The sequence below is a fragment of the Eupeodes corollae genome, chromosome 2 (assembly GCF_945859685.1).
Source record: "Eupeodes corollae chromosome 2, idEupCoro1.1, whole genome shotgun sequence".
Classification (NCBI taxonomy): domain Eukaryota; kingdom Metazoa; phylum Arthropoda; class Insecta; order Diptera; family Syrphidae; genus Eupeodes; species Eupeodes corollae.
Window position 1 is genome coordinate 137,284,874 of NC_079148.1, and position 13,187 is coordinate 137,298,060.

The 13,187-nt window shown below is 34.9% G+C and overlaps 1 protein-coding gene across 5 annotated transcripts in view; it reads right to left on the bottom strand.

The window, feature by feature from the left end:
* Positions 1–1,768: 1,768 nt before the first annotated feature.
* The window catches only part of LOC129948386 (protein disabled), a 34,536-nt gene continuing 23,117 nt past the window's right edge, over positions 1,769–13,187 (bottom strand). For all 5 annotated transcript variants that reach the window (XM_056059366.1, XM_056059364.1, XM_056059365.1 and 2 more), the window contains 3 exons: positions 12,398–13,150; positions 12,181–12,316; positions 1,769–12,123 (listed from right to left, as the gene is read on the bottom strand). In XM_056059366.1, the coding sequence (XP_055915341.1) occupies positions 10,911–12,123; positions 12,181–12,316; positions 12,398–13,150 (2,102 nt within the window). In that variant the 3' untranslated portion in view covers positions 1,769–10,910. The remainder of the gene's footprint in view (positions 12,124–12,180; positions 12,317–12,397; positions 13,151–13,187) is intronic.

Genomic DNA, 13,187 nt, shown 5'->3' on the forward strand with positions numbered 1-13,187 from the left:
GTGGCAAGGAGGGTATATCGCGCTTTAACGATACAAGACAGCATTGGGTTTTCGAAGCATTAAATTCTACACGGTTTTTTATTCCCAAATGCTGTGTAGGTCAGAATTTAATGAGCTTATTATATTTTACCATTGCAGCTCCACATCCGAAGAGAAGGGTTGTGAGTCTGGAAACGAATATGAAAAGCTAAGAGTAATTACATTTATAAAAATGAGGAAAAGGGTCGGATACAAAACGGAACCCTGGGGCACACCAGCATTTATTGCATGGGTTTCAGACTTGAATCCGTCCAAAATAACTTGAATAGAGCGGTTGGAAAGAAAATTTCTGATCCAACGAAGAAAAGATTCGTCAATACCAAAAGCACGCATTTCCAATAAAAGAGTAAGATGCCAGACTTTATCAAATGCCTTTGAAATATCAAGTGCAATAATCTTACTTTCTCCAAAACGATGTAAAGATTTGTTCCAATGTTCGATGAGATAAACCATGACTTCACCAGTGGACCTATTACTACGAAAGCCGTATTACCGGTCATTAAGAAGCTTCCGCTCCTCAAGATGTAAGAGGGGATACCATCCGGACCAGCGGATTTATGAATGTGAGATCTTAAAGAACTCTCACCACAGTACGAGTACGAAAATAGATTGGTCCCATAGAATCATTTACGAGTTCAAGAATTGGGGGAGCCAGTGGAATTTTCGGCGAACTGCCTTAAAAACAAGCTAGCTCTATCAAAAGAGCTAACTTAAGGAGTTTCATTGGTATATGCTGAAGCAATAAACCATAAAGAAATGTTACTCGTGATCTGAAAAATTCTGACAAATGTTATTTCAAACGTTTCTTAGCATCAATTGGTTTTAAACAGTAAGGCAGATCTTCAGATCCATGTGGTACCACAACGGGCCAACTATTGGTCAAAGAAACTCTTGAAACTCCAAATTATCTTTACTTTGAATTTAAACTTTCAAAAACGTGCACAACTGAAATAAAATATATTGGGGCATATTCATAGTCATATTTTAAGCCCGAGTCTATTTGAAGTGGTACACAGGTGCTATTCATAAAAAATTTTACAGCTCTGTTTAGTTAGAAACAGATTAAAGGCATATTCTACTACAATTCTGAAAAATTAACTTAAACCTATACAAAATGGCTTGTAGAGGGAAACAAAATAAATTGCGTTGGCTGGAGAGCCAAAATCTTTGAAACCCTTTAAACTAATTTGCTGTTAGTTGAGAAATTTTATGAAGTCGGGTTGGTGGTTTTAAGACATGGAAGCACACAGATGTTAGCAAACGTTTCATTGAATTTCGATCTATAATATTTAGAAGATCAATCATAAACGTGACCCTTTTTTCGGAATTGATACCTTTCATACAAATCGTCTTCATCTATTTCAAAGGGGTCCAATCGGGTTAAGTAGAGCTTTCGTTTTCTGTTAGTTAATAGCATTCCAACATCCAGCAAAATATCAAAATATTGATATATGATTATGAAAGCCTTTTGGCATTTTAATTTGTGTTTTTAAATTTTCACATAAAATGTCTCGTAACTTAATTTCTCAATCAGTTTGTTTATTTTTGACGTTTAATAGATTTAGAATCAGTTTAAACATACGTTCCGTCGTGTTTATTTTTAGACTCCAGATTATCGTTTTAAAATGGGTTTAAATTTTCAAAGACAAAATCAGAACTTATCAAGGAACTATGAATATGACCCATTATGCACTAAATAAAAGTTCATTATAAAAACACTCTTTCGAAATAAAGTTAATATTTTAAATTTTTTGTATATATTTATTTTTCTTGTTTATTTCTATTTTTAATAAAACTTTAATCAAAAACATAAAAAAAAGACAAACAAAAAGAAGAAAACAAAAACGAGCATTAATCAAGTTATTACAGTGTCAATAATAATAATAATAATAATTATAATATAGTTTTTCGACTTCTCGTTTTGTTCGTTTCAAATCTCTCGTTCTGTTTTTGTTTTTTCTTCATCTCTTTTCCTTAATACTTTATTTATGAATAGTTATATTTTGTTAAACTTATGCATTTTATAATATTCTTGTTTTGTTTTACTTAATTTGTTGCTTTAAATAATTTAAATTTTCAAAAATTCTATTATCTAATTTATTTTTTTAAACTAATCATAATTAAATTGCTATAAGTTTTTATGTTTATTGATTTTATTTACAAAAATAGTACACGCACATACAATACTATAACGAACAAATTTGTTAAAAGGAAAAACAAAAATAAAAAAGTTTAAATAAAATAGAAGAAGACAAGTTTCACGTTGGTTATGAGTTTTTGTTCTTCTGGAACCGTGAGTATTTCTTTTTTTTTTGTTTTGGATAGAATTAATTATATTATGTTAGGATATTAATGTACTTCAGTTATGAAAACTTATGTAGGTATTGTTTATTTTTGTTTTTGTTTTTCTGTCTTTAATTTATTATATTTTTTTTGTTTGTTTGTTTAATTTTTATATGAAAACATTTAACGTGAAAACTTTTGTTAGATATAATCACATACATACATACATAGTTTAAAATTTATTCATTAAATTGTTGTTGTTTTGTTTTTCTATTTCTTTTTCTTTTTGATTAAATTCTATGTTTATATTTATTTATATAATGCTAATTTTTTTAATTTTTGTTTGTATATTTTGTTATTTGTTTATTAAGCCCATTTTTATTATTATATTTTTTTTTTGTTAAATTTGGAGAAGTATTTTGAGAATGAGTAATATAAATAATTAATTTTATGAGTTATTTGGGTATGAAAGAATAATGTAAATAGATTTTTGTATTACATACGTTTTTTTTTTAAATTTAAGCCCGAAAAGATGTGGTATTTGTAGGGCTTATTTAATAATTTAAGCTTTATCTTAGAGGAATATATGTTTTGTTCATTTGGCTGGATGAAGATGTATAGTGTCGTTTTTAATCATGGTTAAGCATTAAAAATGGTTCGGCAAATGGTTTATATTAAACTGTTAAAATATTGACAAGGCTGCTTTCTATCAGTGGGCGCATTCACAAAGCTAGCGGCTACCTAGTCAAAATTCAACTAGCTTTGTGAATGCAAAACTACACTACAAAGCTAGTCAATCTGGAACTGTCATATTGTTGACAAATGCAAATATATAAAATAAGAAACATTTTGGATTTGATAACTTTAACTTATCTTTAGTGATTTTAAAGTCAATAAAATCAAATTTAAGATACAATTTGAATGATTTATATTTGTATTTAAATACTAAACGATTTATTTTATTTTATTTTAAATTCGTGTGTTTTTACCGAGCAGCTGATTGTCAAAACGTCAAAATCATCTCATCTCCACTAACTTTGTAGCCGAATTTTTTACACTACGTCGGAGGGGAAATTTCAACTACTTTTGTAGTTAGATTTAGCCAATCAGAATCCCTTGACTATGTAGCCACTAGCTTTGTGTTCTGGTGTCATATGATCAATTGAGAATCCAAAATATCCGAAGACGACACGAGTTGACTTTTCAGCACAACTTAATCGTTTTGCAATGCATTTTAATTGATTCAAATCTATATCCGTAAGGGCATCCCTGCATGTATATATCAGGACATTGAATATGCATACATTCAACCAGAATAATTGGAAATGAATTAAATTCAGAGAGCAACGGCCTACCATCGGTTTCTATCGACCTATGAAATCAAGCCTACCGCCTGGTGTTGTTCTTTCTTCTCTGTCCTTCTGTCTTGTATTAGTGTGTTACCACCTTATATAAACTCATATTATGGTTGGCCAATCGAACTTTCGAAGTGAGATATTTTCATTAGCGAACTGACACATTCGACATACCACGGTTGGTGAACTTTACAATTCGAGTTCGAAATTCAGTGCTACCATACAAAAAAAAATTACAGGCATAAATAAATGTCAACTCATGACATTTAAAAAAAAACTGTTGTGTTAATAAATTGATAATTTTCATATTTAATAAAAATGCAAAATAAACCAAAATGATAAGCAACATAGATCTGTTTTTTTGGAGAAGATGAAAATTACAGACAAAAATGAGAATGCTTCGACTGCGCAAGAATATTCGAGACAACTCTAATTTTTTGGAACTCCCTAATCATCTGTTATTAGAACAAATATTTGTACCTACTGGAAGTTCCTTTATTATTTCAAATAATTCCTTAAGTTTCAGATCGTATTTTCGAACTGAAAAAGGAATCGTTTGTATTTGTATTAAACAAGTTGGAAGGCCAATTAAAAAATGCAAGCACCTCCTTAATCTGTGCTATACTAAAATTAGCTTCTTCCCTTAGATTTGTTGTTAGTGGGAGTTATCAGAGTTATCACAATCCTCGGATTCCTTAGTATTAAAAGAAGTTGTGGGTGCAATTGAAGACAAATTATGTCCAACCTGGATCAGTCTCAACATGTCATCCGATGAGAAGCTAAACGCACGAAACTACTTTTTTTTTAACGGCCAGATTACCAGGAGTAATAGGATGTGTTGACGGAACCTATATAGGAATCTTTACTCCGATTAAGTTGCGTCATCAGTATCTTAGCAGAAAAGGATATTACAGTTTAAACGCAATGATAGTAAGTTTTTTTCCCCGTGAGTAGCTTTTGGTTTATAGTGCAAGTTTTTAAGGCGTGTGACCATAAAATGTGTATTCGTTATGTTGACTCAAGATATCCTGGGGTGGAATCATGTAAGGTGATTTGTGACTGTTACATATGTGACAATCAAATGTGATGTGTGATGTGATCATCAAAATATTTCTTAAATTTGGTATCACTTTAGGGGGAAAACATTGAAATTTGATTTTTTTTAATTTGCCGGCAAATTGGTTTGAGTTTTGTTCGTCTAGTAGACGTTGTGTGTGGAATTAATTTCAACAAAAATGTAAGTAAACATTTATGTGCGTTGTATTACTGTTTACTAGACTGTAATTGTTAAAAAATATAAAATTTGCATCAACGGGTTTCCCAACAAAGCTTAAATCCAATTTCTTACTATTATATGGAACAATATCCCGATTTGGTTAAATCCTTTTCGTGAAATTCAAGAGATTCACAGAAAATCCAGTGAAGCTCACTCTTACGTGCCTCCTACAAAATCAACAGCAGAGTGGAAAAGGTTAGGTATTTATATTTAATTGATTGGTGTCCTCTCATTGTTTATATTGCACAGGTTTGGACCATTCGAAAATATAACGCAAAAAAATGAATTGCAAAAAAAAAATTAATCGCACAAACGGGAGGAGGACCTTTTACAGAAAAGGCGTTCGACAGTGTCGAGGAGGTAATAATCCAATCAAAAAGCTGGAAGACATCGATAAAACTTTGCAAAACAGTCAACACTTCAATAATTGAATTGAAAGATTGTGTAAAGTTGCTATGCCAGGAAAAGCAAAAGGAAAGAGAGTGTAAAAATGCACTGAAAAAAGAAGAACTCCAGCTAAAAAGACTGGAGATTGACCTGTCCAAAGCAGTCAATGAGATCCGAGTCCATGAGTTAAGCAAGAAATGAGCCGGCACAATTTTATTTTAATAATTATTTACCTATGTGTTCAAAATAGATAAATATATATTTCATATAAACATACATTATGTATTTATTATAAGATTCAAATCCATGTCGTGAATTTGTGATGTTTTTGTTTTAATGAAGTTTTCTTTTGTTGATTTTGTTTATATTCTTTTAATACAAAATCATTCATTGCACTTTTAGCTTTCTGGTTATTTGAATTTTCAGATGGTGATGCTGTCAATAATGCTTCTGGCAGTGGAACTGTATGCTCGCAGCATATATTGTGAAGAGCAGCACAGACATTTACAATCTGTGCTGATTTTCTTTGGGAATATAGGATATGTTCTTTGGTTAATCAAAAGTTTTTAAAAATTACAACAACATACAATACAAAAAAATGAAAGTGACACCTAAATAGCTGTCACGGGAAATTATCACGAAATTGTGATTGTCACAGATGACTATCACCTTACACAGACCGAATTTGTTGATTTTGACTGTCAACTATCATAAATCCAATTACATGATTCCACCCCGGATTAACCAATGATTCCTTTGTATGGAACTCCAGTAATTTAAAGTCAGTTCTTAAAACGTGGTACCAAAGAGAAGAACGTTCAATGTTCCTTGGTAGTAAGTATTTATATTTTTATTTGGTCGTTCAATAATTTTTCTTTTCCATCGCGAGAAGATGGCCCAAGTGAGTTGAGGGTTGTAGCAAATTGGTCTCAATATTCCTTTTTTTTTTGAAGAACCAAATTCTCCAACACCTCCTACATTCTGGTTCGATTCCATCAGTTCGACTAACTTTTACTGATTTTTATTAGTTCTCTTGGAGCGGAATAAAAATGCATTGATTCATGTTATTTTATAAAAGAAATGAAATATACATATGAACTTACATTGTTTTATTTTCCGACATTTCTTTAACATAAGCTTCGACCTTTTCTCACACAATATGAACGTTCGACAAATAATAACACGAATGACGTTCAAATCAACGAACATTCGATAGCGAAAATAAAGTAAGAACAATCTTCGAAAATGTATGACATTTAAGTCGAATCAACGGTTATCAATTCGCCAACGGTAATAAAAATTTCTCACACTCACACGTTTATTCATTCGACTCGCCAATGGTAATAGGGGTAATAGTCTTAGTCGCGCAAGGTGCATTGTATCTTAATTGTACATTTATATGCTGAGTGGTATGTAATGTAATGTTATGATGTCCATTTTTTCATACATACCTTAAATGTTCCAGAGAAACATTGTGAGCGTTAGGAAAAAAGGGAGGGTTAGAAAGGAAGTATCGGTGGGCATTGGTTTTGAATTCTTGAGCATTGCAATAACCGAGATAGATAGAACTTAAATTCGCGTAGTATGGCTAAAGAACTAACTCTTTATTTCGTTGTACTACTGAAACTGGACTCAAAGGTAAGCTGATGAACAATTCTAGAAGCGTGATTTTTAATAGGAGTTGTGTTAACTGGAATGCGGAACAGACATTGCATGGACCTAAAATTGTCGCCCTTAGTCTAAAAACGAGGTCGGTCCGAAGCTAGAATGCTCAATCGCATATTGGAGTTTCTTTCCGGCGATGCAGAAGCCAGGGGTCCTACTATGTAACTCGATTCTACTTTTGATTCTATTCGAAACTCATTTCTGATTCTACTTTCAAACCGTACTACGTAAGAAGAATCGGATGCGGGTTATACCAACATGTTTTGAAAAAAATTTGTTCTTTCAAACGAGTATCGAGTTGTTTGATAGTTAAAATAAAATAAAAAAATACAAAACAAAAATAAAACATCAAATTTTTGCACAAAAATTATTATTACAAAAATGTACAACCTTGGAATTTGGTTTAATTTGCAAGGAAATGAAGAACGGTACGAGTTTAATCGACCCACTGAAACGGCTATTGTGACTAAATTTCGCACCAAATTTACATTGTTTGACACCAACATGCTTACGTAGGGTGCGAACTGAAGAAAATATCGCAGCTATATCGGCCAGTGTTAATGATGACCATCAATTATCCATTCGTTGTTCGCAGCTATTAGGTCTTTGTTACTCAACAATTTGGAAAATTTTGCGGAAGGATTTAGGTGTGATGCCTTTCAAAATACAGCTGATGCAAGAATTGAAGCCGAATAACCTACTGCAACGTAAAACTTTTGGTGCATGGGCTTCTTTAAAGTTGACCGAAGATCCACTTTTTTACCGATCAAAATTTGTTCAACGACGAAGCTCATTTTTGGCTCAATAAGTACGTAAATAAGCAGAATTGTCGATTTTGAAGTGAATTTCAGCCAGAAGCATAGCAAGAGCTATCAATGCATCCAGAAAAAGTCACAGTTTGGTGCGGTTTATGGGCTAGTGGCATTATTGGACGGTACTTCTTCAAAGATGATGCTAATCGTAACGTAACTGTGAATGGTGAGCGGTGCCGTGAGATGTTATCCAACTTTTTTTTTGCAAAAATGCAAGAGCTTGACTTGCATGATATGTGGTTTTAACAAGATGGTGCCACATGCCACACAGCAATGCGCATCAATGGACTTATTGAGAAGCGAGTTCGGTGAACATTTTATTTCACGTTTGGGACCGGACAATTGGCCACCTAGATCGTGCGATTGTAGACTATTTTTTGTTGGGCTATATGAAAGCTCATGTCTATACAGACAAGTCCGCTTAAATTGACGCATAAGAAGACACCATTGAAGCATTTATTCTTGAGAAACCGGCCGATATGTTGGTAAAATTATGCCAAAATTGTACAAAGCGGATGGACCATTTGAGGCGCATTCAAGGTGAACATTTGCATAAAATAATCTTCAAACATTAAATTATATAAACCGTACTATGAATTGTATGTTTTTTTTTTTTTTTAAATTACCCGGTAAATTATTTAAACGCATTCTTAATGAAAAATATATACTTTTGTTTTAGTTTTGTTAAGAGCTATCGTCTTTCTAAAGACGGATTATGTTCTTACTTAACACCATATCATCCGACATGACTACTCGCAGAAGACAAAATGCTGTTCCAATTATCATTAAGTTATCAGTAACATTGAAGTTTTTGGCAACAGGATGTTACACAAACCAAATCGGTGGTGACAAGAACGCTGGAATTGCACAGGAAACCATGTCAAAAATACTTGCCGAAGTTTTGACTTCTATCGAAAGAAACATGTGCCTGCTGATGATGAGTGTTGAAATGAATGAGGAAGAAAAAAACATTCTTTTTGACAAAAATTACGAATTCCCTTTGTAATTGGGTGTTCACTCGCAAACACATTTGATGTAGAGTGATTATTTTCGATTTGGCCTTGTTTTGAATTCTACTTTCGAGTTAGGTAGTTCCTCGTTTATTCAAAAGTTCATAAGAATATAGTTGGCACTACTAGAACTATTCGATTCTCGTTGGTTTGAAAGTAGTCAAAGCGATTTCCATGTAGAATCGAGTTACATAGTAGGACCCCAGTCCTTTGTCCACACACTGCGCACTCGTAATTGCTCCACACCAGATTCCTAGCGACTTCAATGTTTTTCATCTTCTTCAATCAAATCCAATGCTAAAACAGTAATAGCAGTACTTTCATTTCGACATTTTTAATTAGTGTCAGCACTTTATTAATTAAAAGTATGTACGTTTTAAGCTTCGTCAACAATCACAAGCCTTGAGCAAAACATAAGGATAAACAATCTATTTTATCATCGCAAACTTGCATATGATTGCAAATGGGTAATGTGCGCATTTTTCGAAACTCGTGTGTACGCATTGACACTTAATGTGCGAATAAAGTAAAGCAACCAAATATGCGGCTTTTAGAAAAGATTCCGTACATAGTCTGAACACCCTTATATGCGAGTTTGGATGCAGTGATTTACGTGTGCCATTTGGACTGCTTTTTGAACTTTGTACCGCAAATATGTATTGCTTTTTTGTATACCGCATAGTCCGTTAAGAAGATAGGAAAAAGATTGAGCTAAGAAACTCTCGTTGTTCGAATGCCTTAATTGAGTTAATGATGTCAATGTAGCCAATCTTTGGAAAAACTCTTCTTCTTGGAAATTGTCGAAGAGGCTTTAGTAATTATATATTTTATAAATTGTAACCAGATCAGAAGGAGAACAAAATTTCTTGCATATCGTCTCCAGAAAATCCTAGCATCTAAACATGTGATCGTTTCTCAAGAGGTGGTTGATGATACAGATATCTAAATATCCAGATTTTCTGGTTCATTGATAGTGGCAAGGGGGATATATCTCGTTTTAATGATACAAGACATCGTTGGGTTTTCGAAGATTTAAATTCCACACGGTTGTGGAATGCTGTGTTAGTTGGAATTTAATGAGCTTTAAATATTTGCAGTTCAACATTCAAAGAGTAGGGATTTGAGTCTAGTGCCCAGCACTATTTCACACTAGAAATACATTTTTGAATACCTTGAAGAACTCGGGGACATTTCAGGAAACAGCCTATTAGGTTTAAACAAAGCCTTTGAAAAGCTAGAACAAGTCAATCCCTTAAAATCATAGGTTTTAATTATTTCTTTTCTTTTAGCAAAGTTCAATACTTAAGGGTATCACAATGAACCTCGTATATTGATCTCATTGTGGCGATAACTTGTATCCTCAGCCCATCAACCTAACCTTACTAAGCCTAGAATTTGAAGAAAGAAGATCATTTATAAAAATGGGGAAATGGGTCCCCTTATACTGCGGATTTTAATCTGTCGAAAGAAAGTTTCTCAACTAACGATATCGGACTTTACTGAGAGAGGATTGTGAATTGGGGAACAAAATGACCGAACTGCAAACCTTCATTAATAGGTGGCTATAAAACATCTTAAAGAGTTTTTTTAACCAATCGTATATAAAATTCGAAACTTTATAAAATAAAGGTCATCAACCCATTGACACTACATAGGAAAAATGTTCGACCTAAAATTCACAAGCTTAACTTGTTACTTATTAAAAAAAAATGTCTGTAAAAACCATTTGCCAATATCCATTTCAAAAATATAAAACAAAAATTGAAAACAAAAACAATTAAGCTTTCAATATTCCATAATTAAAACGGTACGTTATGATATTTTGCATGAAAAAATTGACCGAAATCAATTGCCTACCTTTTTTTTTAAGTTTCGAACGGCGTTTAGCTTTTGCTGTTGTTGTAGTTGCTATTGTTTGTGTTGTTGCCGCTGCTGTTGTTGTAGTTGTTTTTGATGTTTTTGTTGTTGTTGCCATAGTTCCCTTAACTGATTTTGTTGTTATCATGGTTGTGGAGAGATTATGTTGATTGATTTGTGTCTCAACACTCACCATTTGGTGGCACCTGGCAAAGAGCTCATCAAATCACATATTTTCATCGAATTTTGCAAAATTACTTTCCCATTGAAAGTTACTAGAATCCTTGCCGTTTCCTCCTCCTCCACCACCACCTCCATTTCCGCTACCATTGTTGCCATTTCCATTCGTTGTTGTTGTTTTATTATTCTGGCCACCAGCACTGCTAATGTTGTTGCCATTTGTGCCAGCCGATGAAGGAGGAGATTTGAAGAACTCATCATCTTCGAAAGGATCTTCGTTCTTCTTGGCAAAAATATTAATGGACTCTGATTTTTTGATCATCTCCTGTCGTTGTTGTAATTTGCTATTTAGACGGAGATTATTTTTCTTTGGTGGTTCAGGATTCCATTGGTCTTCCTTTTCGAAGTCAAATTCTGCCTTAGAGAAGTCATCTTCGAAGGCATCATCGCAGCAGCCAACAATGCTGCTGCTGCCCCCGATGCTTGGCTGGTCGTTGTCGAATTTCGAAATTGTTACACGGTCATCGAAGCGAAGCTTTTGAATTGGTGTTGTTGTTGAAGTCGATGTAGGATTGCTGTTAGAAACATTGTTCGATGCTATAGCAGGAGCTAGTGCAGGAGCAGGTGAAAACTCACTGTCGAATGTAGCAACCGAGTGTAAGCTACCGCCACCAGCTATATGCTTTTCTTTGTCCGAAAAATCATTGGAGAACCTAAACGAAGATTTTGTGGCCGGTGTAGTTGTTGAGGCGGAATTACAACTGGCTGGGGGTGGTGAATTGAAGTCACTTTCAAAGCCATGCTCCTCGAAATTGAATTTACTGCTTGTGTTCGAACGGGGCGTGTCTTCGAAATCGTTGAAATCAAAATCAGCACCTCGAGGGTGTTTGATGGGCTTCTGAATGGGAACAGGTTCATCAAATACTTCGTTCTTGTGCTGGAGACCTACCACTGGCTTATCCGTGTAGAAGTTGGACTCTTTTTTGGACATATAACGGGGTGTTTCATCCTCGTCGTCGTAAGCGTATTTGTCGCTGGTCGAAGATTTTTGCCGCCTCTCGCTTTCCATCATACGCTGATGCATTTCATGACGGCGCCGATTCAAGCGCTCGAACTTATCCTCATCTGCTGGATGCTCGTAGTCGTCGTAATTGATGTAGTCGTAGTTGTCTCGGTGTGTTGTGCCATAGCGTTGACATTGACGTGTCTCCGATGGTGGGAGTTCCTTACCAGTACGCGATCTTGGTTTCTTACGGAACCTATGAGTGAATTGGAATTTCAGTGCTTTGATACTAAATTGGAAAGAATTCACTTACCTTCGGTCTTTTTCACCGTCAGATCCTGATGGAGTATTTCCCATTGCCCTTCTGCTTTCAGCAAGCCTTCGTTCGGATTCGGATGCACTGGAAGGACGCTTCCATCCCTTTTGTGCGTGACCTGGTGGTGGAGGTTCTGAAATATTTATTTTTTTAACAAATGTTCTAATTTTAGGAACAACAGTTTTTGTTTCTTTTGATGTTAATTTAAATTTACCTTCTCCATCCCATGGACTAGATCCACTACTCTTCCTCATACGTTGCGGACCTTGTGTAGGTCTCTGCAAACTTCTCGAATCTATCTGTCCGACTCTTCGCGATTGGACCTCTGGTTCGGAGTCCTGGTCATAATCATCCCCTGGAACAATGCCACTGCCAGCCGGTAGACGCATCTTCATTCCCTTCCGAAGGGATCGTGTTTTTTCTGGACCTCCCATATAGCGCTCACGGAACTCCTCGCGACTCTCCAAACTTCCATACACATCGCCACTGCCAAAGCTCTTTCGCCTGCGGCTGCTACTTTCGTACGATTCTACACTGTCACGATCGAAACTCTTACGGTCCCGCTCGTAGATGTAATCACGAGATTTGTAAGACCTCGGGCCACTTCCAAAGTTCTCTTCGTAAATATTCTCGTAATCTCTGCGGGTTGGCTTTATCTTCTCAAAGCTGCCATCACCATAGTAAAGTGGCATTTTTCGATCTTTGGTGTCTGGGGATTCACCATACGGTTCGAAGTCGTAATTTGGACGCATATACTCCCGATAGTACTTTCGCTTGTCGTAGCCTTTGTAGTCGCGACGATCATAGGTTAAATGTGATGGAGGAATCTTGTGTTCACGTTTATCGTAGACCGGAGGTCCATAGGTTGTGCGTTCGTATGAACCTCGATCAAAAGAACGTGCTCTGCCTTCTTCTTCTTGTGGGGACCAAGTGTGATGAGGTCCGGTGTGATACCATTGAGGAGAATCTGTTCAGAAATTTAAATGAAAATAAAAAATACTTTG